We start from the raw sequence: 21,370 nt of genomic DNA, 5'->3' as shown, positions 1-21,370 counted from the left end.
GATTTCTTTCTCTAGCCAAAAATCAAAATAGTGATAAAAGAGGTTATCATTTCTGAAATAATAGAATACAGGCATACCTTGCTTTATTGCACTTTGAAGGTACTGCATTTTCTTTGACGAATTGATTTGTGGCAACCCTGCATGAAGCAAGGCATCAATAGATGCCATTTTTCCAATAGCTTTTCCTCATTTCATATCTCTGGGTCACATTTTGGCAATTCTTGTAGTATTTCAAATCTTCTCATTATTACTACATTTGTTATAGTTCTCTGCAATAGTGATTGTAACTCATTGAAAATTCAGTTGATTTTTTTTTAAGGTTTTTTATTTATTCATGAAAGAGAAAGACAGAGAGAGAGAGAGAGGCAGAGGCAGAGACATAGGCAGAGGGAGAAGCAGGCTCCATGCAGGAAGCCCGACGTGGGACTCGATCCAGGGTCTCCAGGACCTGGCCCTGGGGTGAAGGCAGAGCTAAACCACTGAGCCACCCGGGCTGTCCCAGTTGATGTATTTTTTAAGAAGATATTTTAATTAAGGTTTATACATTTTGTTTTTAGACATAATGGTAACGCACACATAATAGACAACAGTATAATATAAACATATTCACTGGGAAATCAAAAAATTCATTTGACTTGCTTTATTGTAATATTCACTTTATTGCTGTGGTCTGGAACCCACAATACCTCTGAGGTATGCCTATAAAATGCACATCTGGTGCACCACATCTTTGAGTAAGATTAGTGTTAAAATAGGTACTGATGATTTTTTTTTATCTTAAAGCTATAGAAAAAATAAACACATCTATGCAAAAAGTACTTAAAATGTATTTATATATGCTAAAATATAAAATATTTTGAAGCATAATAAAATTTTAATTCTCTGTTATAACCATGAGTTTTATTTAACAGGTGTTCCTTTTGGATTAAAAAATACTTCAAGTCTCAGGCCTTTAAATCTACTCCAGGTAATGAGAAATACTGCTTTTGATTGAAGTTTTTATGCTTGGTATCTTTTTTAATGATGTATATCTGATCATAGATATAAGCACTTGAAATTTTGAAGTCTGTTCAAAATCTTCTAAGGATGTGGTTCATTATTACTTCCTTTGTGTGATCACATGGAAGGTGAATAAGGAGAAGAATTTGTATCCTATATACCGCACTCATTAGCTCGAGCACCCTGCCTAACCAAGCACTGGCTGCTCCAATGGGGAGAATTGACAACTACAAAGGACTACACTTGCCTACAATAGCAGTGATAAATATACTTAGAAAAGAATTCCTCTGTTTTTAAGATCTTCACTGTGATGTAAAGAAATTTTTTGTGAAATTAACAAATGCATATTTCTGAAACTGAAAAATAGTTTACATGTGGATAGAAACTATCTCAACAAATCTGTTTTAGTTTTAGGTAATACATGTATTACATGCACTAACCTAATATTACACATTGACAGCAGCATAGATTTTCCTGTTTATCCTCAGCATTGCTATCTTTTAATCCCTTGATTAATGCTTTTTATTCTTTCAAATTCTCTTTTCAACCTTGGTAAATATACAGTACTTAATTTTAGATAATCTTGCTGTAACTGTCTAGCATAAAAATGAAACAGAACCCCAAAACTGATGTTTAAAACCAAAATACCTAATTGTGTTTGTGTAGTAGTTTGTTTTTTAATCCAAGGAATTATTATGTGACTGTAGTTTTTCTTTTGTAGTACAGGTTTAATACTTTATCTTATTCTTCTACAGTGGAGCTCAGGCTTTGATGAGTGGTTCAAATCCTATGCTGGGCTGTAACACTGGTGCCATAACTCCTGCAGGAATAAACCTGAGTGGCCTTCTACCCTCAGGAGGTCTGCTACCAAATGCATTGCCCAGTGCAATGCAGGCAGCTTCTCAAGCAGGTCAGAATATTGGAAATCATAATCTCTAAAAAATTAAAGTATATGCTAGTATAAAAATGTCATTTTAAGCATATTATATGCGCTTAACATCCTTATTTCTTGAAGCATTATGTCACAGGTATTTCATTTATAAAACTCTTGAAGTTCCAATATTTGTTTTTGTTTTTTTTTAAGTTCCAATATTTGAATTAAAAAAGCATTTAGCAATTAACTTCTATGAAGAAACTTGGTAAGTTTCTGCAAATTATATCTGCCTTCCAAACATAATAAATTAATTTTGATAGCCTTATTGTCAGTGTAGCCTATTCCAGGTTAAAGAAATACATTTTGGAAACAGGTTGTATAAGAAAGGTAATATAGAATGGCAGTAAAAGGACTAGGCTCTGGAGCCAGACTGCTTGAGTTTGAATCACAGTTGTGCAACTTGCTGAACAGTATAATCATGGGAAAGTCACCTCACTTTCCTTGTCCGTTAGATAGGGAATAATAATAATGCTTTGCCTCATAGTTGTGAAGATTGAGTAAACATAAATGATCTACTTTAAATTGAGACATAATAAGCATTCAAAAAAATTTGCTGTCCTCATCATAATTAGTAATAGTTTTAGTGCAATAGTTATTCCCTACATATATTACTACATATATTGGAGAAGAGTTACAATATTACTATATATATTGGGGAAGAGTTCTAATAACTTACACAACTTTTTAATGCTGTTTAAAATAATGTTTTATAACATCTTGGATAATTGTTTTCCTGAGAAAATAATTAGCAGGGAAACAAACTTAGCATAGAAAAATTTATCAAAAAATTTGAGTTACGAGAGGTCAAACCCAAAGAGTATAATTTAAACATGTAACATATTGCTGTGATTTCCTAAATCTGATGATCTCAATTTTAATAAAAGTTAGTGACAGAAGCCCTGGAAAATGGAATCAAGTGTTGAATTTAGGATGCTTGCTTATATTTACATATACCTCTACTAGTTAGTTGCATATGGCTCCAGATGTTCAGTGTGGGGCCCAAAAGAAGTCACTTATTTTTTCTCCCTAGCCTCAGTTTCATCTGCTCAAAAATGGGAGTAAAAATATCTTAACTTCAGATGGTACTTAGGAGACATTAATGAAGTGATTTGGAAGTGCCTTTGGTAAGCTACAAGCATTATATAGATGTCATCCATTTTTAAAGGGAGTTATAGCGTTCCATGAGAACTTCTCCTGAAAGGGATAAATCAGTACTGTAATTTTAGTGTGTTTATGCTTTTTTATTTTCTTTCACAAGGCTTTGATATCATCACCTGTAAAAGTTCTTTTTATCCTTTTTTTATTGAACTATATGCTTAGAGGACCAGATACATTTTAATTAGTGTTCAGATCGGTATATTTTGTTTATGTGGACTTTGAGGCCATGGTCAGCAAAGTGCAAGAATGGTTATCTTTTTTAAAGGTTTGTCTTAAAAAAAAAAAAAAAGGCAAGAGGAAGAATATGCCAGAGAGGCCATATGTGGCCCACAGGGCCTACTGAAAAAGTTTGCCAATCCTTACGTTATGATGCACTCTAAAGATTTTGGGGATTACGTTCAGAAATAATAGCAATGTTTCCTGACTTTCAGTTTTGACCCTGAAGCACAAAATTCAGTGTTTTTTTAAACATTATTAATATTACAATTTTGTACTTGAAAAAATAGCAAACAGTACATGGATTCTTGGAGATGATTCTTATTGTATGCTCCTTAACCTTTGAGAAATTTAAATAGATGTCACTACCTGAAATATGTTTTCACAACAATGTAGTTTTATTACTTTCATGGTGTCTGCATACTTCGTGATTTCTTTCTCTAGCCAAAAATCAAAATAGTGATAAAAGAGGTTATCATTTCTGAAATAATAGAATACAGGCATACCTTGCTTTATTGCACTTTGAAGGTACTGCATTTTCTTTGACGAATTGATTTGTGGCAACCCTGCATGAAGCAAGGCATCAATAGATGCCATTTTTCCAATAGCTTTTCCTCATTTCATATCTCTGGGTCACATTTTGGCAATTCTTGTAGTATTTCAAATCTTCTCATTATTACTACATTTGTTATAGTTCTCTGCAATAGTGATTGTAACTCATTGAAAATTCAGTTGATTTTTTTTTAAGGTTTTTTATTTATTCATGAAAGAGAAAGACAGAGAGAGAGAGAGAGGCAGAGGCAGAGACATAGGCAGAGGGAGAAGCAGGCTCCATGCAGGAAGCCCGACGTGGGACTCGATCCAGGGTCTCCAGGACCTGGCCCTGGGGTGAAGGCAGAGCTAAACCACTGAGCCACCCGGGCTGTCCCAGTTGATGTATTTTTTAAGAAGATATTTTAATTAAGGTTTATACATTTTGTTTTTAGACATAATGGTAACGCACACATAATAGACAACAGTATAATATAAACATATTCACTGGGAAATCAAAAAATTCATTTGACTTGCTTTATTGTAATATTCACTTTATTGCTGTGGTCTGGAACCCACAATACCTCTGAGGTATGCCTATAAAATGCACATCTGGTGCACCACATCTTTGAGTAAGATTAGTGTTAAAATAGGTACTGATGATTTTTTTTTATCTTAAAGCTATAGAAAAAATAAACACATCTATGCAAAAAGTACTTAAAATGTATTTATATATGCTAAAATATAAAATATTTTGAAGCATAATAAAATTTTAATTCTCTGTTATAACCATGAGTTTTATTTAACAGGTGTTCCTTTTGGATTAAAAAATACTTCAAGTCTCAGGCCTTTAAATCTACTCCAGGTAATGAGAAATACTGCTTTTGATTGAAGTTTTTATGCTTGGTATCTTTTTTAATGATGTATATCTGATCATAGATATAAGCACTTGAAATTTTGAAGTCTGTTCAAAATCTTCTAAGGATGTGGTTCATTATTACTTCCTTTGTGTGATCACATGGAAGGTGAATAAGGAGAAGAATTTGTATCCTATATACCGCACTCATTAGCTCGAGCACCCTGCCTAACCAAGCACTGGCTGCTCCAATGGGGAGAATTGACAACTACAAAGGACTACACTTGCCTACAATAGCAGTGATAAATATACTTAGAAAAGAATTCCTCTTTCAATAGACATTTAATGTATACATGGTATGTAATACTCTTTGCTTAAATATTTTAAAAATAGGTAGGTGTTCTTTTCCTAAGAGAATATGATTTCTCAACAGAATGCCACGTACCTAGTCATTCAATAAATGTCAGATTATAGTTTGTGTCTAATGATGTATCTTTACTTATGTGTTATCAGTGTCAACATACAAAAAGAGATTGGAAGTGGGAAATTTAGTACATTTTGTGAACTGGCAATATTCTGGGTGTTATGCTAGGTCCTTTAATTTAAGGATGAAATCCGGTATGAAGCTGCCTATTTGGAAAATGGGTGGTATTGTCTACAGAGAACTTTAAGAAAAAGGTAGATGTAAAAAAAAAAAAGAAAAGAAAAAAGAAAAAGGTAGACGTGAATGTCTGGACACAAAATGGCAGAGCTTTGGATTATTGGGAAAAAGCAGTAGTACCAGACTGATCAACCTGGTTTCAGGAGTAACAAACTAGGAAATGTATTTTAAGCCAAAACTTAAACATTTCTTATACAAGATGTAAACAGTATCTATACTTAATAGAATGTAATCACAGAATAGTCCACTTATAATATGGATAGACCACAGGTCACATTGGTTTATTTAGCCAACTTTTCTGCAGATTGCTGTTGGAAAAGAGTGGAATTCTTAATAGCACTAATCATAAAGCTACCTTATAAATTATATTTTGCTACACTTATTATCTAACTGATTGAGGAAGGAACAGTTGACCTCTGCTAAGTCCAAATTTGCCTAACAATGAGGTTTAGAGATACTGACCTAAGAACACTTATTTACTTATTTGTTTGTTTTTTTGTTTGTTTATGGCTATGCAGAGTTCTGTAGTTGGGTATTTATTTGCTTGGACTTTCTCTTAAAGTTTTCAAAGTGCTTATACAGTAGTCCCCATTATTTGCGGAGGATACATTTCAAGATACTCAGTAGATGCCTAAAACATGGATGGTACCAAAACCCTCTATAACATACTGTTTTTTCCTCTGCGTACATACTGTTAACCTTAAAAATAAAATTGTCAGTTATTTTACCAGCAAAGTAGATTTGTTTGGGAATTTCAGAGAATTGCTATTTGGGCCAAGCGAGCTATGACAAAACCATAGGCAAGTTCAACAAAAAGAAGAGAAGAATATTTTCCTATAATAAAGTATAATTTGTGAATTAGACACAGTAAGAGATTAACAATGATTAATAAAGTAGAACACTGATAACTACACTGTAATAAAAGTTATGTTAATATGATCTCTCTTTCAAAATATCTTTTGTACTGTACTCACCCTTCTCTTGATGTGAGTTGATAAAATGTGTACGTGATAAGATGATGTGAGGTGGATGACGTAAACATTGTGACATAACATTAGCTACTCTTGACCTGACTGTGTCAGGGGGATCATCTGCTTCTGAGCTGACTATAGTAATTGAAACCAGAGAAAGCAAAACCATGCATGAAGGGAGATTACTATAACTTAAACCCATATAGAATAAATGGAAAACCCATTTATTTTCTGATGCATTTAGAAACCAAAGTTTCAATTTTGAACATGGAGCTTTCTGGGTGCTTTAAAAAGTTTTGGGTTTTTTGTTTGTTTGTTTTTTTAAGTAATTTAGGTACAGAATGACAGAGCAGCAAGTAGTACCCTTAAATTAAACATATGGATAGCTACTGTACTTCCGTTACAGCATTGGAATTCCTTACTGTGTTATATAAAAACCCATGCATTTCGGGTCTTTGTAAAGCTGTGTAAAGCTGGAACAAATTAAATAAGTTTTCTTAATTGTATCTGACTATCGTTAGTTTCTTTGGGGATCTCTGGGTTGCTCAGTGTTTGAGCATCTGCTTTCGTCTCAGTGTGTGATCCCAGGATCTTGGGATGGAGTCCCGCATCAGGCTCCTTTCAGGGAGCCTGCTCTTCCCTCTGCCTGTGCCTCTGCCTGTGTCTCTCATGAATAAATAATTTTTTTAAAAATGCTATTTTGTATTTATTGATGTGTAAGAAAAGTTTAAATAAAAGCCGTATGTACATTTGGATAGCTAACTATTAAACAAAAAGATACATGTTTGGGATTACTTACATATTCGAGAACCCGAAATAATAGCAATTAAGAACTTTTTTTAAGTAAATTTTTTTTAAGGTCATGGATATTGGTTTGGTTTACCTGTGCCTCAATCTACAGAAGAATGTCTGATACATAGTGAATATTCTAAAAGTATTTATGGAATAAAGAAATTTCTAAAATGTGAGATGGGTTAATTAACTCTTCTTTAATAGCTTCCAGGTGGCTCACTCATTTTTAACACTCTGCAGCAGCAGCAACAACAGCTCTCTCAATTTACACCACAGCAGCCTCAGCAACCCACAACTTCTAGTCCTCAACAACCAGGGGAGCAGGTATGTGCTTTCCAGCTCCCTACCTGCTTTACCTTATAGAATTGTAACTTTTTTTCATGTTTAAAGTATATTTGACATGGTTTTAGTTTGTTCATACAGGTAGTAGTTCCTGTTCTGCTTTTATTAACAGTAGTAGTGATCAATTATTGGGTGCCTATTTCAAATTCTTTTTCTGCCCTTATAGCCTATGTATTTTTTTGTCCAGTCATTATCCTTCTGTTTGCCGTGTTCTGTGTCTTTTGGAATAGAGAGGTCCTTACTATTATTAAGCTTAGGGGAGAGGGAAGATTGACAAAAATATTTGTAGGTTGTTAAACAGAATAAAATTGAAAAAGAACTGCAGTAAAGTAGAAGGAACTACAACTTTTTCTGAATCTTTGTTATACTTTGGAATCATTCAGGAACTAAAAATACTTGTTCTCAGGTCCCAACCGAAGTTTCTCTTAGCTCACAAAGATTCCCCAGGTAAGTGTTGGTTGGGTACAGCTCATCCGCCAGTAGTTTCTCAGGAAGGGCACATTCAAAACTATTTTGTTTATTCTTTAACATATGAAGGATTACTTAGCTAGGTATAAAATTGATTTGTACTTTTATTAATTGTGTAAAGTATACATATAATTTGTTATCTTCATCATTTTAAGTGTGCATTTTAAATCATGTTACATATATTCATATTGTTAGGCATCCAATCTCCAGAGCATTTGCATCTTGCAAAACTGAAATTGTGTACCCATTAATTACTGTACCCAGTAATTCCCTACCTATTTCCCTCTCCTCCTAGCCCTGACAACTATCATTCCGCTTTCTATTTCTCTGCATTTGACTACTGTAGGCAATATCTGTCTTTCTCTGACTGGTTTACTTCACTTAGTGTACTGTCTTCAGGTTCATCCATGTTGTAGTGTATGTCAGAATTTCCTTACCTTTTAAGTCTGAATAATATTCCATTGTATGTGTATTCCACATTTATCTGTACCTCTGTTGATGGACATTTGGATTGCTTCCATCTTTTGGCTATGATAAATAATGCTGCTATGAACATGGGTATACAAACAGCTCTTCCAAATCCCTGCTTTTCTTTTCTTTTTTTTTGGATAATACCCAGGAGTGAGATCTTCAATTTTTTAAGGGACTTACGTACTGTTTTCTATATAGCTATACTATTTTACATTCTCCTTAGTGGTGTACAGGGTTCCTGTTTCTCAATATCCTGACAAGTTTTGACACTTGTTATTTTCTGGGTCTTTTTTTTAATAGTAACTATTTTCTCCTTGTCTTCTAATAATTGTACACCTTCTCATTTAAATTGTACACCTTCTCATTTAAATCTGTGATCCAGGGATCCCTGGGTGGCGCAGCGGTTTGGCGCCTGCCTTTGGCCCAGGGCGCGATCCTGGAGACCTGGGATCGAATCCCACATCAGGCTCCCGGTGCATGGAGCCTGCTTCTCCCTCCGCCTGTGTCTCTGCCTCTCTCTCTCTCTCTCTCTCTGTGACTATCATAAATAAATAAAAATAAAAAAATAGATTGTTCAGCTGAAAAAAATAAATAAATAAATAAATCTGTGATCCATTTCTAGTTAATTTTTGTATAAGGTGTAAGACTTAGGTCAGAGTTCTTTGGCGGGGGGCAAAAGGGATTGTTGTCCAATTGCTGCAGCACTGCTTGTTGAAAAAGCCATCTTTAATCAATTGAGTCTCTTGAACCTTTGGCAAGATGTATTTGCATGGCTCTCTCTGTTTTCTGTTCTCTTCCACTTATCTATGTATTTATCCTTGTGTTGGTACCACACTGTCTTGATTAGTGTCAACTATAGAATAAGTCTTAATATCAGACAATGTGAGTCCTCCTATTTTATTTTTCAAAACTGTTTAGCTGTTCTAGATCTTTTGCTTTTCCAACTAAATTTTAGAATTGTCTATAGAAACAGAGAAAAAAAGAACCTGTCAGGGTTTTTAAGGGAAATGAGTTAAATCTGTAGGTCAGTTTGAGAGTGACTTTACCATCTTTAATATGTGAATATTCCAGTCCATGAACACAGAATGTCTCTACCTAAGCCAAAATCAGCTATTTTTCACCACAAAAATCCTATATATGTTTTGTAGTTTACACATAAGTGTTCTTTCCTTTTTTGGAATCATACATGGGATAGGTACTGTTTTAATTTTCAGGTTTCTGCATGTTCACTGATTTTCACTTGATTTTTGTGGTTGATCTTATAGTCCACAATCTTACTGAACTTGTTTATTAGTTTTAGGAGCTTTTTTGTAGATTCCTCAATATTTTTGAGTCATGCCATTTGCAGATAAGAACAGGTTTTTTTCTTTGTATGCTTATTAATTTCTTTTTTATTGCTAATTGTAATCATTAGAAATACTAGTGCTATGTTGCTAGTGTTTTAAGCTTTAAAAAATGGTTTTGATAAAGCTTTATAGAAGCCTTAAGGATTATTAATATATCATCAAACAATAAGCCAATACAGAATTAGTTCTAAAAAATTAGGTTTTATTTTCTTGGTTTCAAAATACAATATACTGAGATGCCTGGGCTGGCTTAAGTAATAGAGTGTACAACTCTTTATCGTGGGGTTGTGATTTCAAGCCTCACATTGGGTGTAGAGCTTACTTAAAAGATAAACGCAAAATACCACATACTTATTCTTGCTAATTCTACATAGCTTTAAATATTTTCTTTATTCTTTTTACAAGACCTAATCTGATGTTGGTATTTTACCTCATACAGGAGAAAAAAAAAAATTAACAAATCAAAATTGTTTTTCTTTTTGTATAAGTCATGTATTATTTTTTTATTTAGGGTTCTGAACAAGGTTCAACCAGTCAAGAACAGGCCTTATCTGCTCAGCACGCTGCTGTTATTAACCTTGCTGGAGTAGGAAGTTTTATGCAGTCACAGGCAGCTGGTTGGTATCTTTATACCTTCATATGTTACTAAAAATAACTGATCATTTAGGGATCTCAGTGTTATTTCTTTTCCTTCTCTTGCAGGCAGTAGCAGGAAAAAATACGGTTCTATTTAATGCGTGCACTATTGATTTTGATGGCCCTAAGATTTTTGTTGTTGTTGTTGTTAATTTGACAGTTGATTAAAAGGGTTTTTACTTTCATATAAATAGTAGTTGGGTTTTCCTCACATTACAGTTGGCAGAATTTTATACAATTATCCAGCTTACTACAAAGCTACAAAGCTGTTAAATCTTCAGTTCTCCTGGGTTGAGACTGCCTTTTTCTTGATTCCATAATCTTTTATCTCATTCTGGTAGCTTGCATTTGCATGAATTAAGACTTACTGGTCAGCTTAACTTTTATAACCCACTTTTATCATTTGTTTTATATATATATATATGCTAAATGCACCACTTCCAGCAGTAAGTGGTGAGCCAAAGAATTACTTTTAATGAAGGTATCTTGTCATTTAAAGACAGTAATTATAACTTAATATTTAATTAAAGTCACTAACCACGTGTATAAGTAAGTCATGATAGTTTGAAGATTGAGTGGACGATGTCAACATTTTGAATTATCATTGGACTTACTGTCCTAATCTAAACAACTCCCAGTGTCTGAATTTAGAATAAGCAGGGTCTTGCATAATGCCATATTTAGAGCTGGTGAATTTCCAAATATAAATTTGTGATCATGAACCTTTACCACTGGAGTTATAAAATCTACTAAAAAGGCTGTTGTATATTTTAGTGGAAATTCTAGGCTAAAAAGTAATGTTTCTAGCTCTAGACCTGCCAATAATAATTCTTTTGAGTGTGTCATTCAGACCATCTCTGGCCTTTGCCTGGAATTTTTTTCATCTGTATGTTGAGAAGGTTAAAATGATTACTCTGGTCCCCTTCAGCTCGAAAAGAAATGGAATATTGCAGTTTCATTTTACTGCCATTGTTGGCTAGTAGTAGTCTAGTCTGGAACTCATCACAGCATCTTTTGTTTAAAGCGCTTGTCTACCAGTTTTGTCATTATAGTAGAATGGACTTCTCCCACTTTTCCTTACTTCATTGATTATATTTTAAAGCATCATGCTGTTGTTTACATTTTGCCAGAAAACCTTGTCAGCAAAAAGCAAATTTCATTGTAATGCAAGGAGGAGGGATACAGTGCTTTGGTACACAGGCACTCCCTTCCCTTTCATATTCAGGAGGTTCAGTCATCAGTGGTACCCTCAACTAACAGGAGACTATACTAAATTTATCCTGAAATGTCTGTGATTTGATACTTAAGATTAATCATACTGATAACTTTTCTATTATTTCATTTTCTGTGTTGTCCTTTTCTAACCCTGGTAGCCTTCAAACTTTTTGACTGGCCTGCTTTCCCCTTCTCCTCTCTGTAGTGTTGTCTCAGCTTGGCTCTGGCGAGAACAGACCTGAGCAAAGCCTTCCTCAGCAGAGATTCCAGCTCTCCTCTGCCTTTCAACAGCAGCAGCAACAGATACAAGTAATCCAGCAACTTCACTCTGATTACATTTTTAAAGATACTCTGCTCCAAAAGTAGTTCAACATACCTTACTCTAGTTTTATTTTACTGTCCTTTAAGACTATATAGTAGTAGGTAAATAATTTAGCAAGTTTTACTTAAAAGTCTGACATTTTAGCCAGTCATCTTGGAGCACTGAACATATTTTGTACATTTAAGCCATACTCTTTCCTAATTTAAAATCTTACATGAAGTGCTGGTGGCACATTAACATACATTTTTCAGTTTCCAGTATTTTCTGAAACATAGTTATAAGTGCCAATGGTTAGCTTTTTGATATTGTACTGCAGATAAAGGCAAGTCTATCAGTGTTCCTATTAGTAAATGTCATACCGGTTTTAGAAAAATGTTATTCCATAATTGTAGGAAGTCAGCATTTTATGGTTGACTATCTTTGATATGCAGGGTAGTTTTATATTGCTATAAACTATCATACAACAAATAGTAACTGAAGTTGCTGAGTTACTACAATATAGATTGGCAGGGCGAAGTAACAACCATTTTTGAAGTTCACCAAGAACCCATTTTTAAAGCCCTTAGCAGGCTTCTGTGCCACTGGTGCTGTTTGACTGTGCGTTGTCTCAGTGTGGTATAGTCCTTTTTTGTTATCTTGGTGCTTTCTCCCTTTCAGTTTTGTTGTTTTCATCTCTCAGGAAAAGCACCCTTCCATACCTGCCTACAATTAATGTAACCTTGACTTTCCCCCCCCCTCCCTTTTGCAGCAGTTGCGATTCTTACAGCATCAAATGGCTATGGCAGCAGCAGCAGCACAAACAGCTCAGCTACATCGGCATCGGCATACAGGCAGCCAGTCAAAAAGTAAAATGAAGAGAAGCACGCCAACCACTCCAAAATTCTGAGTCTTGCTTATTTTTTTTTCTCTTTTTTAAAACCATAAGAGCATTGAATCAAAGGATTCTTGAGTTTCTACTTCATTTTTTTTAAATGTCAGTATTTTACATTGTGAGATGTACAAACTTTATACAGAAGCACAACCCTATGATTTTTAATTAAAAACAGGGAAATGGTCTAACAAACCATTAGGGTTGGTTTGCCTAAGTCATTGCTTTTTAAAAAGTGGTCTCACTGTACATACTACATATGGAAGTGACCTAAGAAAAATACTAGAAACATCTTTCTGAAGAATGTAGTTTGATATTTATTTAGTATAAAAGGTTTGTGCACAGTGTAAGAAATACAGTTTTTACAAATCCGTTTTGAAAATGTGGTGGTTGTTTATTTGGGTTTCATACTCTTAATTACTTCATCCATCAGTTTTTTTACTTCTTTGTGTCTGGTAACTGCTCGGCTCATACAATCCTGAAGTTTAGCTCCAGTCAGTCCACTTCCACCTGAAAGATTATTGACAACACTTTTCATGTTATTTTTACTTGTAAAAACAATAAACCAACACCAAGTTATAAAACAAAAAATTCAATAATGTAAGCCAGTGAGACTGTCTCAAGATTTGCAAGTTCTTTTTTAACAAGCCCTCAAGTGATTCTAATGCATACCGTAAGTTTAAGAACCACTGGTAGACAATATAGAAAAGTAAGGAATTTGAGATAACAAACTGCAGTAAACTTGTATTAGGTAAATAATAAAACCTCACATTCTTTTTGGCCTTTCCTAATACAAAGAAGCTCACAATGAGTTTTTAATTTTACATGTATAGGGTTAAAATGAAAGGAACATGCCTGGTTTGTGAAGACAACACAGCTTGCCTTCCTCATCCATTACTACTGTTAAGGTTCCAGTTGCGAGATGTTCCTCCTCTCCAGTAGGATCAACTATGAGCAGAGTGCTATTTAAAATACAAGAAAAACATAAATTACCAATCTATGAAACAAATTTTATTTACAAAGAATAAAAATTCTGGCCTAGTATTAGATGTCAGATTAACTTAGTGTTGATGACAGAATAGAACTGGTGGGAAACCAGAAAAGTTAATAGCAACTTAACATTCTGCTACTTGTTCTTACAAGTAGGGCAAATCTTCTTTGCCCTTCGATTTATGAATATATTAAAGTCCTTGGCAAATACAGAAGATAGCTTAAGGTAAATCTGTGAAATATTGAAGATTGACATTAGGCAGGAATAAGAAAAACTGGGAAAATACAAAAATTCATCATAAAGTCAGGACAGCTTTGAAAGTATAAGGGTTAGCTAATAATAACTGCAGGGACAACAGTTATAAACCTAGATGTCCAGGGCAAACTAGGATGTATGGTTACCTTAAGCATTTACTGAAAAGTAAGCAGAGTAACAATCCATTACCTTAATTACATAATTTTTTAAATACATTTGATTAACTTACTCATCAAATACAGCAAAGGAAGTTGCAACTGGATGAGTTCTAATATTCAAGTAACTTTTCTTCTTTAAATTAACTTCTGCTAAACCAGTTTCTTCATTTATAGTAACTTCTGGCAGCTGTGCTAGAAAGGCAACCATATGAAATAAGTCACACTCTAAACAAATACAGGTTTCTATGCTTTACGCTTTTCTCTGCTTACATTGTTTAGAAGTATTTTTTTAAATTATCTTGGGATAATTAAGGTAAATTTAGTGGCTATAAACTTTCTTTTAGAATTTCATGAATGATCTATCACTATTAACTAAAACTTTAAAAAGTGTATTGATAAAGTTTAGCAAACAATATTAAGGTTGCTTACCATTTTTTAAAGCTGCTAACAAAGCAAATGTACAGGCATCCAAGATGTTCCCATCATAGTCAAGGCAAATGATATCACAGTACAGAACCCAAGAAAGCTAGAACAGAATTTATACAAAATACGAATCAAAGCCTTCTGATGGGTAGAACATGGTAATTGTTTCAGCCTACAAACCGCAGAATCCTTGGTTGGACAAGCATGATATCTTCAGAGCTCAAAAACTTAAAAGCTACCCTTATTTATAAAGTATATAACCAACAAAGTAGGTTTGGTTTTTAAAATCTTTGGCTTTTTTTTTTTTTTTAATTTCCAAGCTAATAAGTAACTTCTAGATTTCCATCGATAGCTATAGAAGTATAAACAATTTCCATTCTTGCTAAGTTTGCAGTAAAAGAAATGCTTTTGGAAGTCCTAAATGAAGTCCAAAATGTACTTTCCCACAAAAACCTTAATATATGATATGGCTAAGCTTTATAATGCTAATAAATCTGTATATAATGAAACCGGAAAAGCTTCTAAGTCCTAGTTAACTTAGTTCTAAATTTTAGATGTGAAATTAACAGACTAGAAATGTATACTGTGGATTTACCCTAAACACATCAACTGATCAGATACTAATCTATACAGAATAAACAAATGACTGAATTACTGTAAAAGAGGGGGAAAAAGTTACCTCAGCTTTATTTTTTTTTAATTTATTATTTTTTCCTCAGCATTAAAGTCAAAAAACTTTTTCTATGAACTACATGGTTTATTTTAGATAGTTACAGAGTAAGCCGGATTTTTTAACTAAATTCCATCTTTCTTAGGACGTTCATATTTAAGCCCACTGTGGCTTATTCTTTTAATTTCCCTGTTGTCTTTCCATAAAAAAACAATTCAGAGTTAATAAAACCTCATAGCTTCCTTATTCATCTTACCTTTCCTGGAGAAATGCATAAGTCCTCTTTCTGAATTATCTGTGAACTTGATTTAATAATAAAGCACAATAAATTAAAGGTCAAAAGCTATCTAAAAATAAATGACAGTCAAATGTTATCAGGATGATCTTACTTTTCAATGACATCTGCAATGAACTGGCTAGCCACCTGGGCCTCTTCTCCAGGAGGTCCAGATCGAAATCTCGATGAACACAGAGGTGGTAGATCCACATTAGGAACTGAAAGAAACACTCTGCAGCTATGAACTAAACTTTACCTCTGGTTTGTGGAAGTCTTAAAGATATTCTCAATCCACTGCAAAGGTGATTACAGCCATAGACAGGATTTCCAAAGGTTGTAAAATCAATTATTTCTTTTTTTGGTCTTTGTAAGACTCACAGGCTTAGATAAAATTTACATTTTCCTTTTTTTTTTTCCCCACAGAAATGCCAAAAAAAAAAAAAAAATTAAGCATCTATTAAGGAAGGCCTCAAAAAAAAAAAAAAAAAAAGGAAGGCCTCAAACCTAAATCCTTCAGAAAAATAAGATTTCTTCCAAAATACCTCAATCTGTATCAGTAAATAGCCTCTTAAATCCACCTGCCTGCATTTTTAAAATGTTGGTACCTACTATAAAGAACAGATGGTCTGCAGCAAGAAGAATATTCCATAGTGGTATAAATGAGGAATATTTATGGAAATATAAAAGTTTAGGATTACAACACTTTCCTAAGAGATTCTATTTTCTTGTTTGATGACCTGAATGTATAAACAACTGATCAAAGCTGAAAAATTTGTAAAATTCTCTATTGTGCTATTAGTCTTACATTCTAACAAAATGTTTCAAGAATGTATTATGCTTCAGTCCTAGATATTTCTGAATCTTCTACATTTTCTTCAACTCACCTACTAGGACTGAACTACAATATCATTAAATGTGTTTGAAGTATTTGTATTAAAATAACAGAACCATTTAACTTACCAACATATCCTTTATCAGGGGCATCTGTTGGTGGTGCTGCAAATTCCTATAGAAACAAGTATGTTCTATGAAAGAAGCTACTCAATGTTTGTGAAGAGAGCTTAGCAATTAGTTATAGAAGCCTTCAGCAAAGACCATCTTAGCTAATTACATCAAGAGCATCTAATATGCGTAGGGAGTCCCATCAGGCTGTATATGGACATTGGCTAGGTCTGGTCTGCAAAGTAAAAAGGCAGCATAGCTCAGTTGCCTACATTCTAGTGCTACTAACCAAAATTACGTGGGGGCTCTTTAAAAAAAAATGCATTTTCTTTCTCTCTTCCTCTCAGTAACAAGCTGAATTTAAACTTAATGTTAATCCTTACACAGCAAGATTTAGGAAGTGATAATGTGGTCAAGAGCAAAAGCCTAGGAATCACTGACCTGGTTCAAATGTCAGACCCATACTTTTTGGCTGAGGAACTTTAGTCAAATCACCTAAACTCTTACCACTCAACTTTCTCATCTGCAAAATGAGAAGTTAATATGACCTACTTTTAGGGACTCTCAATAAGGGTCAAATGAGATATGTCCCCAGCATAAAAGCTGGCAACAATTAAGTGCTCAGATGTGGATATCACCCCAGCTTTATCACCCTGAGAAAGAATCTGAACTTAGGTTAAGTAATTCACAATGCAACATAGTGAAAAAAGGACAAGCTGGAGTCCAAGTTATATCCAAGTTCTAGTTATGGTATATTCCTGGACAAGTTACTGAACCTCATTTAAAACAGAAGGCAGAAAAATTCTACCTCAAATGATTGTTCTCATGATTAAACTGGTAATTCTGTAATAAAGCACCCACTTTAAGGTTCTTGGACCATAAAAGGTACTCAGGAAACAGTGGCTATTGTTCCCTCAAACTCTTTTGAGCAATCTCAATTTTCTACATTATTTGGACTGATTAAATGTTATCACTGGATAAGAGGATATAAAAAATCTTTCTCAAATAACAAATTCTTAAAAAATTAAAGGTAGTGAGGATTTTAAAAACTTTCATTTCAGCACGTTTGATGCATGTTGACAAGAGTCTTCAGATTTGGGTTTTTAATCTACTTTGAGTGTTCTCTACTCAAAGGTGAAAGCTCTTAGGAAATGAAAAATACTAAAAAAACTGACACATGGCTGCCTAATCAACAGAATTATAGGTGTAAATTATAATAAGTACATGAAAATAATTTGGCAAATCAAATCTTGGTAAGACATATATTAAACCTACCGCTTTAATTCCACAAATTACTGTAGTATTTCCCAGCTTCACTAAAGCGGAACCATCTGCAGTACTAATTGAACCTGAAAAGATAAAAGCAAAATAAACAATACAAGGAAAGTTTTCATTTTCTACACATGATTTTATCTTGCTATGTATCTCAGTAGCTTATGAAAATTTGGTTCTAACTCAAGTCTTTTTTAAATGATGTAACTATTTAAAAATTAGTGTTTTAGGAATTATTCACCTGTCCTTGAATTTGAGTTAGTCATTTTCATTCAGTCACAGAACTGTTCTATAGATAACAATCTCTTGACAAAACATTACTGGATTCCTTTAGATATAGTAGAATTTGGCTGAAATATGTTTAAATGGCTCAGGCTAAAACTCAGGAATGTCATACAAGTTAAACTGGAAAATTCTGTGTTTCCAACAGAAAGTTTAATAAGATAAAAAAAAACGTATCTTGGAGGCTTTGAAGAAAGAAGGGATAAAACACTACTGTTACTTCAAAATTTAAAAGAAGAACATACCAATTAACACAACAGTGAGTTTAAAAAACCACCAAAAAGAATACTTCTACTTAAAAAAAAAAAAAAAAAAGCGGGGATGCCTGGTTGGCTCAGTAGTTGAGCGTCTGCCTTTGGCTCAGGTCGTGATCCTGAGGTTCTGGGATGGAGTTCTGAGGTGGGCTCCCAAGCAGGGAGCCGGCGTCTCCCTCTGCCTATGTCAACTGCCTCTCTATGTCTCATGAATAAATAAAAGCTTTAAAAATTCTGAAGCAACTTCAATAACCTATTTTAGAACTCAAAATATTCTTACCTATGTTGACAGTTGTGGTTCTGAATTCACCAAGTTCTCTTCCATCAGGACGGCAGTTCTCTTTCTAAATAAACATTTACATGAAAACGGATTACATTTATACTTTACACACACCAGAGAAAAACACATTAAACCTCGTTAATTCACATAATTTGAAAAGATGCACATCATACTGTTATCAAAAGGTACAATACACATAACCACCTTTACTCACCAAAAATCTCCTGTAATACTCCAGAGGTTCCACAGTTCTGAAACATGTTAAAAACGTATCTGAGGTAAGTTAGTACATCTTAACATAAATCCAGAAACTGGCAAAGATCTTAGGAGTGTGAGGATGCAGCATAAATTTCCCCAATTTGTAACTTCCTTTCATGAATTCCGATGTTTATGCTGCCCCATACAACTATTAAAAGGTGCTCTTGCAGTCGTAATCAGACTCAACTGCTGTCCTTAACGCTATAAGCAAATACAGGCTGGAGCCCGGAGCCTTTGGACATCTTTGGAAGAATTAATCCAATTATTACAAAATAATGATATCACTTTCGCTCTGAAGCAGGGATTATCTCAACATGAGGAAAAATTACATCTTTATTTTCACTGTCCTGTACTGAAACTTAGCATATTCTTTAGTTATGACCAAGGAAAGAAGCCTTTATACTAGTACTGCAACTTAACCACAGAGGTTAAATGTTTTCGTTTTTACTTTATAGTTGTCGAAGGTTACGTGCAGACGCGTTACTCTGGAATTCAGGAGTTACCAGACTCCCCACTAGCTAGAGCTTGTTTAAGAACGTTAATTTTCAAAGGAGCACATAGATATCACTGTATCAATAACTCGAGAGTTTATGCAAATAGATAACTGCGTCAATACGACGGTCTTCCTGTGGAATCTTATGTAGTTTACCCAATGAAAAATTTGTGAGGACAAAAATTTACAGGCTTCCCCAGAGTGGCACCAAAAAAGGGCTCAAGTAAAACCTTCCCAACAAGGCACAATCCTTTTAGAAGGAAGTCAGGGAGAGGGAGAACAGCGCGGCACGTGGTTCTGCGAGAACAGCTATGGGAAGGCTACGACGCGGCCTCCGGGGGCCGCTCGGCCACCACACGAGCCAGCGGCGCTCGCCTCGGTCCTGAGCTCCGCACTCGGTCCCTTCCATCTTCCGTCTGACTGCGGAGAAAAAGCCCCCGTCCCTTTCACCACGACCACCTCCAGGTCCTTCTGCCCGTCGCCTACTGCCGTGAGGGAAACAAACGGGAATCTGGCAGGGTGGCCTCCAGGTGAAAAAAAATCCCAGCGAAGGGTTAAAGTAAGCCTCCAACCGCCAGAGTACAAACACGCGCCCGCCGGCCGCCCACACTCACTTGAACCCGGCCGCCATCTTCCCGCCCGCGCGCGTGCGCCTGCGCCAGGCGAGGCCGCGCCCCCGGGCCGCGCGCCTACCCCGCCTCCGAACTGTCGACAGACGCGCCTGCGCTCTCCGTCGGCTGCTGCAGAGGCCGAGGGCTGGTCGCCGCGAGGGGGTCTCGTTCCACCTCCGCTCGCAGGAGCCGAGCGCGCCTCTAGGCTTCTTTGCCTTGGACGCGTTTTGTTGAATCTGCTGTTGGGAGAGACGGGCGTGTCTCTTTAGAAAAGCGGTATGGTAGTTCAGGAGTTTAAGGGAAAGCCGACCTTATTGCCAAGAATTGAGTGAGTATTAAGTGTGGGGCGTTATTCCAAAGTTCCTGCGTCCTTTCCCGCCTCTGTCTCAGGCTGGGCCCTGGGCGTGCCTCGCCCCGAGGGAAGGGCTCCCTGCTCCAGTTGCTGAGGAATCACGGAAACGTTCTGTGCGCTGCTGGTCCGCGCGGGGGTACACTTTGCGGATCCCCGGAGCGGGCTCCTAAGGAGCAGCTCGTGCTGTGGGCTGTGTTTGTTCTCAAAGCCGTCACCTCCCTCCTAGGTAGGTTTGCCAGACAGAACACAGAACATCCAATTAATTTTTAATGTCAGATAAACAAGTTAATTTTTCCCCACTATGAGTATACCCCCAAATAGTACATGTTATTAGTTGTTACGGGGCGGGGGCGGCTGGGAGCGAAGAATGTTTTAGACATAGATAATGGGTGCAGAAAATTGTGAATGTAACCAATACCACCGTATTGTAGCCTTAAAATGGTTAAAATGGCAAATTTTACGCTGTCTCAGTTTTTAAAGACTCATGTAATACAATAAACGCTTTTTAACGGGTGGATTGTATGGTGCGTGAATCCTGTTTTAACACGGCTGCCGAAAACCGTTCACTGCCCACCTGAAAGTCAGAGTACGTGGAGTCCTGCGTGTGCCCGCCGGCTCTGTCAGTCCTGCGGGGAGCCCGGCGCCGGCCCCTGCACGCGAGCCCGGCCGCCAGGGACGGCGTGTGCGCCGCCTCGCCGCGAGGGGCGCTGTGGGCGGCGGGCGCCGGGCGCCGGGCGGGCCCGGCCGCTCTGCCGGCGGGAGGCGGAGCTGCGCGGCCGCGCTTCCGCGTGTGTGTAGGTGCTGGGGAGGGCGCGCGGCGGCCGGGGATGGACGATGATCGCGCTCCTGCTGCAGCTGGCTGTGCTCGGCGTGGCGCTGGCGGCCGCCGCGCTGACACTGGTGAGGAGAGGGCTGGGGACCGACGCGGGCCTGGGCGCAGTCCTCTCCGAGACTCGGCCGCCACGCATCCTGTCCTCTGCCCCGCACACTTGGACGTGTCCCTTTCCCCCCACGCTCTCCCCCGAAATTTGACTCCAGGATTTCCTCTCCTAGAACTTCACAGCCC

The 21,370-nt window shown here is 36.3% G+C and overlaps 3 protein-coding genes across 19 annotated transcripts in view; 2 read left to right on the top strand and 1 right to left on the bottom strand.

Annotated features, from left to right (window-relative positions):
- SUPT20H (SPT20 homolog, SAGA complex component) overlaps nucleotides 1-13,159 on the top strand; it is a 43,717-nt gene extending 30,558 nt beyond the window's left edge. For 11 of the 16 annotated variants that reach the window (XM_041766335.1, XM_041766338.1, XM_041766340.1 and 8 more), the window contains 5 exons: nucleotides 912-967; nucleotides 7,323-7,442; nucleotides 10,257-10,362; nucleotides 11,802-11,905; nucleotides 12,667-13,159. In XM_041766335.1, the coding sequence (XP_041622269.1) occupies nucleotides 912-967; nucleotides 7,323-7,442; nucleotides 10,257-10,362; nucleotides 11,802-11,905; nucleotides 12,667-12,804 (524 nt within the window). In that variant the 3' untranslated portion in view covers nucleotides 12,805-13,159. Of the gene's footprint in view, nucleotides 1-911; nucleotides 968-4,647; nucleotides 4,704-7,322; nucleotides 7,443-10,256; nucleotides 10,363-11,801; nucleotides 11,906-12,666 lie in introns of all 16 variants that reach the window. The other 5 variants (XM_041766345.1, XM_041766341.1, XM_041766346.1 and 2 more) reach the window with 2 other exon arrangements.
- Nucleotides 13,084-20,008, bottom strand: EXOSC8 (exosome component 8). The gene is made up of 11 exons (XM_041766352.1): nucleotides 19,956-20,008; nucleotides 18,805-18,841; nucleotides 18,591-18,654; nucleotides 17,778-17,851; nucleotides 16,521-16,566; nucleotides 15,673-15,778; nucleotides 15,540-15,585; nucleotides 14,620-14,716; nucleotides 14,262-14,382; nucleotides 13,642-13,748; nucleotides 13,084-13,296 (listed from the first exon to the last, which is right to left on the bottom strand). Exons 1-11 carry the CDS (start codon nucleotides 19,970-19,972, stop codon nucleotides 13,181-13,183), a joined length of 831 nt encoding a protein of 276 aa, XP_041622286.1. The 5' UTR covers nucleotides 19,973-20,008; the 3' UTR covers nucleotides 13,084-13,180.
- A 1,038-nt stretch (nucleotides 20,009-21,046) lies between these two features.
- Nucleotides 21,047-21,370, top strand: part of ALG5 (ALG5 dolichyl-phosphate beta-glucosyltransferase) — a 48,030-nt gene continuing 47,706 nt past the window's right edge. The window contains exon 1 of one of the 2 annotated variants that reach the window (XM_041767903.1): nucleotides 21,047-21,204. In XM_041767903.1, coding sequence (XP_041623837.1) covers nucleotides 21,139-21,204 — 66 coding nt within the window. In that variant the 5' untranslated portion in view covers nucleotides 21,047-21,138. The remainder of the gene's footprint in view (nucleotides 21,205-21,370) is intronic. The other variant, XM_041767904.1, reaches the window with a different exon arrangement.

This window comes from Vulpes lagopus, chromosome 8 (assembly GCF_018345385.1).
Source record: "Vulpes lagopus strain Blue_001 chromosome 8, ASM1834538v1, whole genome shotgun sequence".
Classification (NCBI taxonomy): Eukaryota; Metazoa; Chordata; class Mammalia; order Carnivora; family Canidae; genus Vulpes; species Vulpes lagopus.
The sequence above is the reverse complement of the archived record's forward strand: the minus strand, read 5'-3'. Positions and strand labels throughout refer to the sequence as shown.

Excerpts from the sequence above, each read along its gene's own strand:
- EXOSC8 (XM_041766352.1), bottom strand. Across the intron at positions 16,567-17,777 it reads TAATTTGTGGAATTAAAGCG|GAATTTGCAGCACCACCAAC; the intron begins GTAGGTTTAATA and ends TTGTTTCTATAG. Across the intron at positions 14,717-15,539 it reads TATGCATTTCTCCAGGAAAG|CTTTCTTGGGTTCTGTACTG; the intron begins GTAAGATGAATA and ends ATTCTGTTCTAG.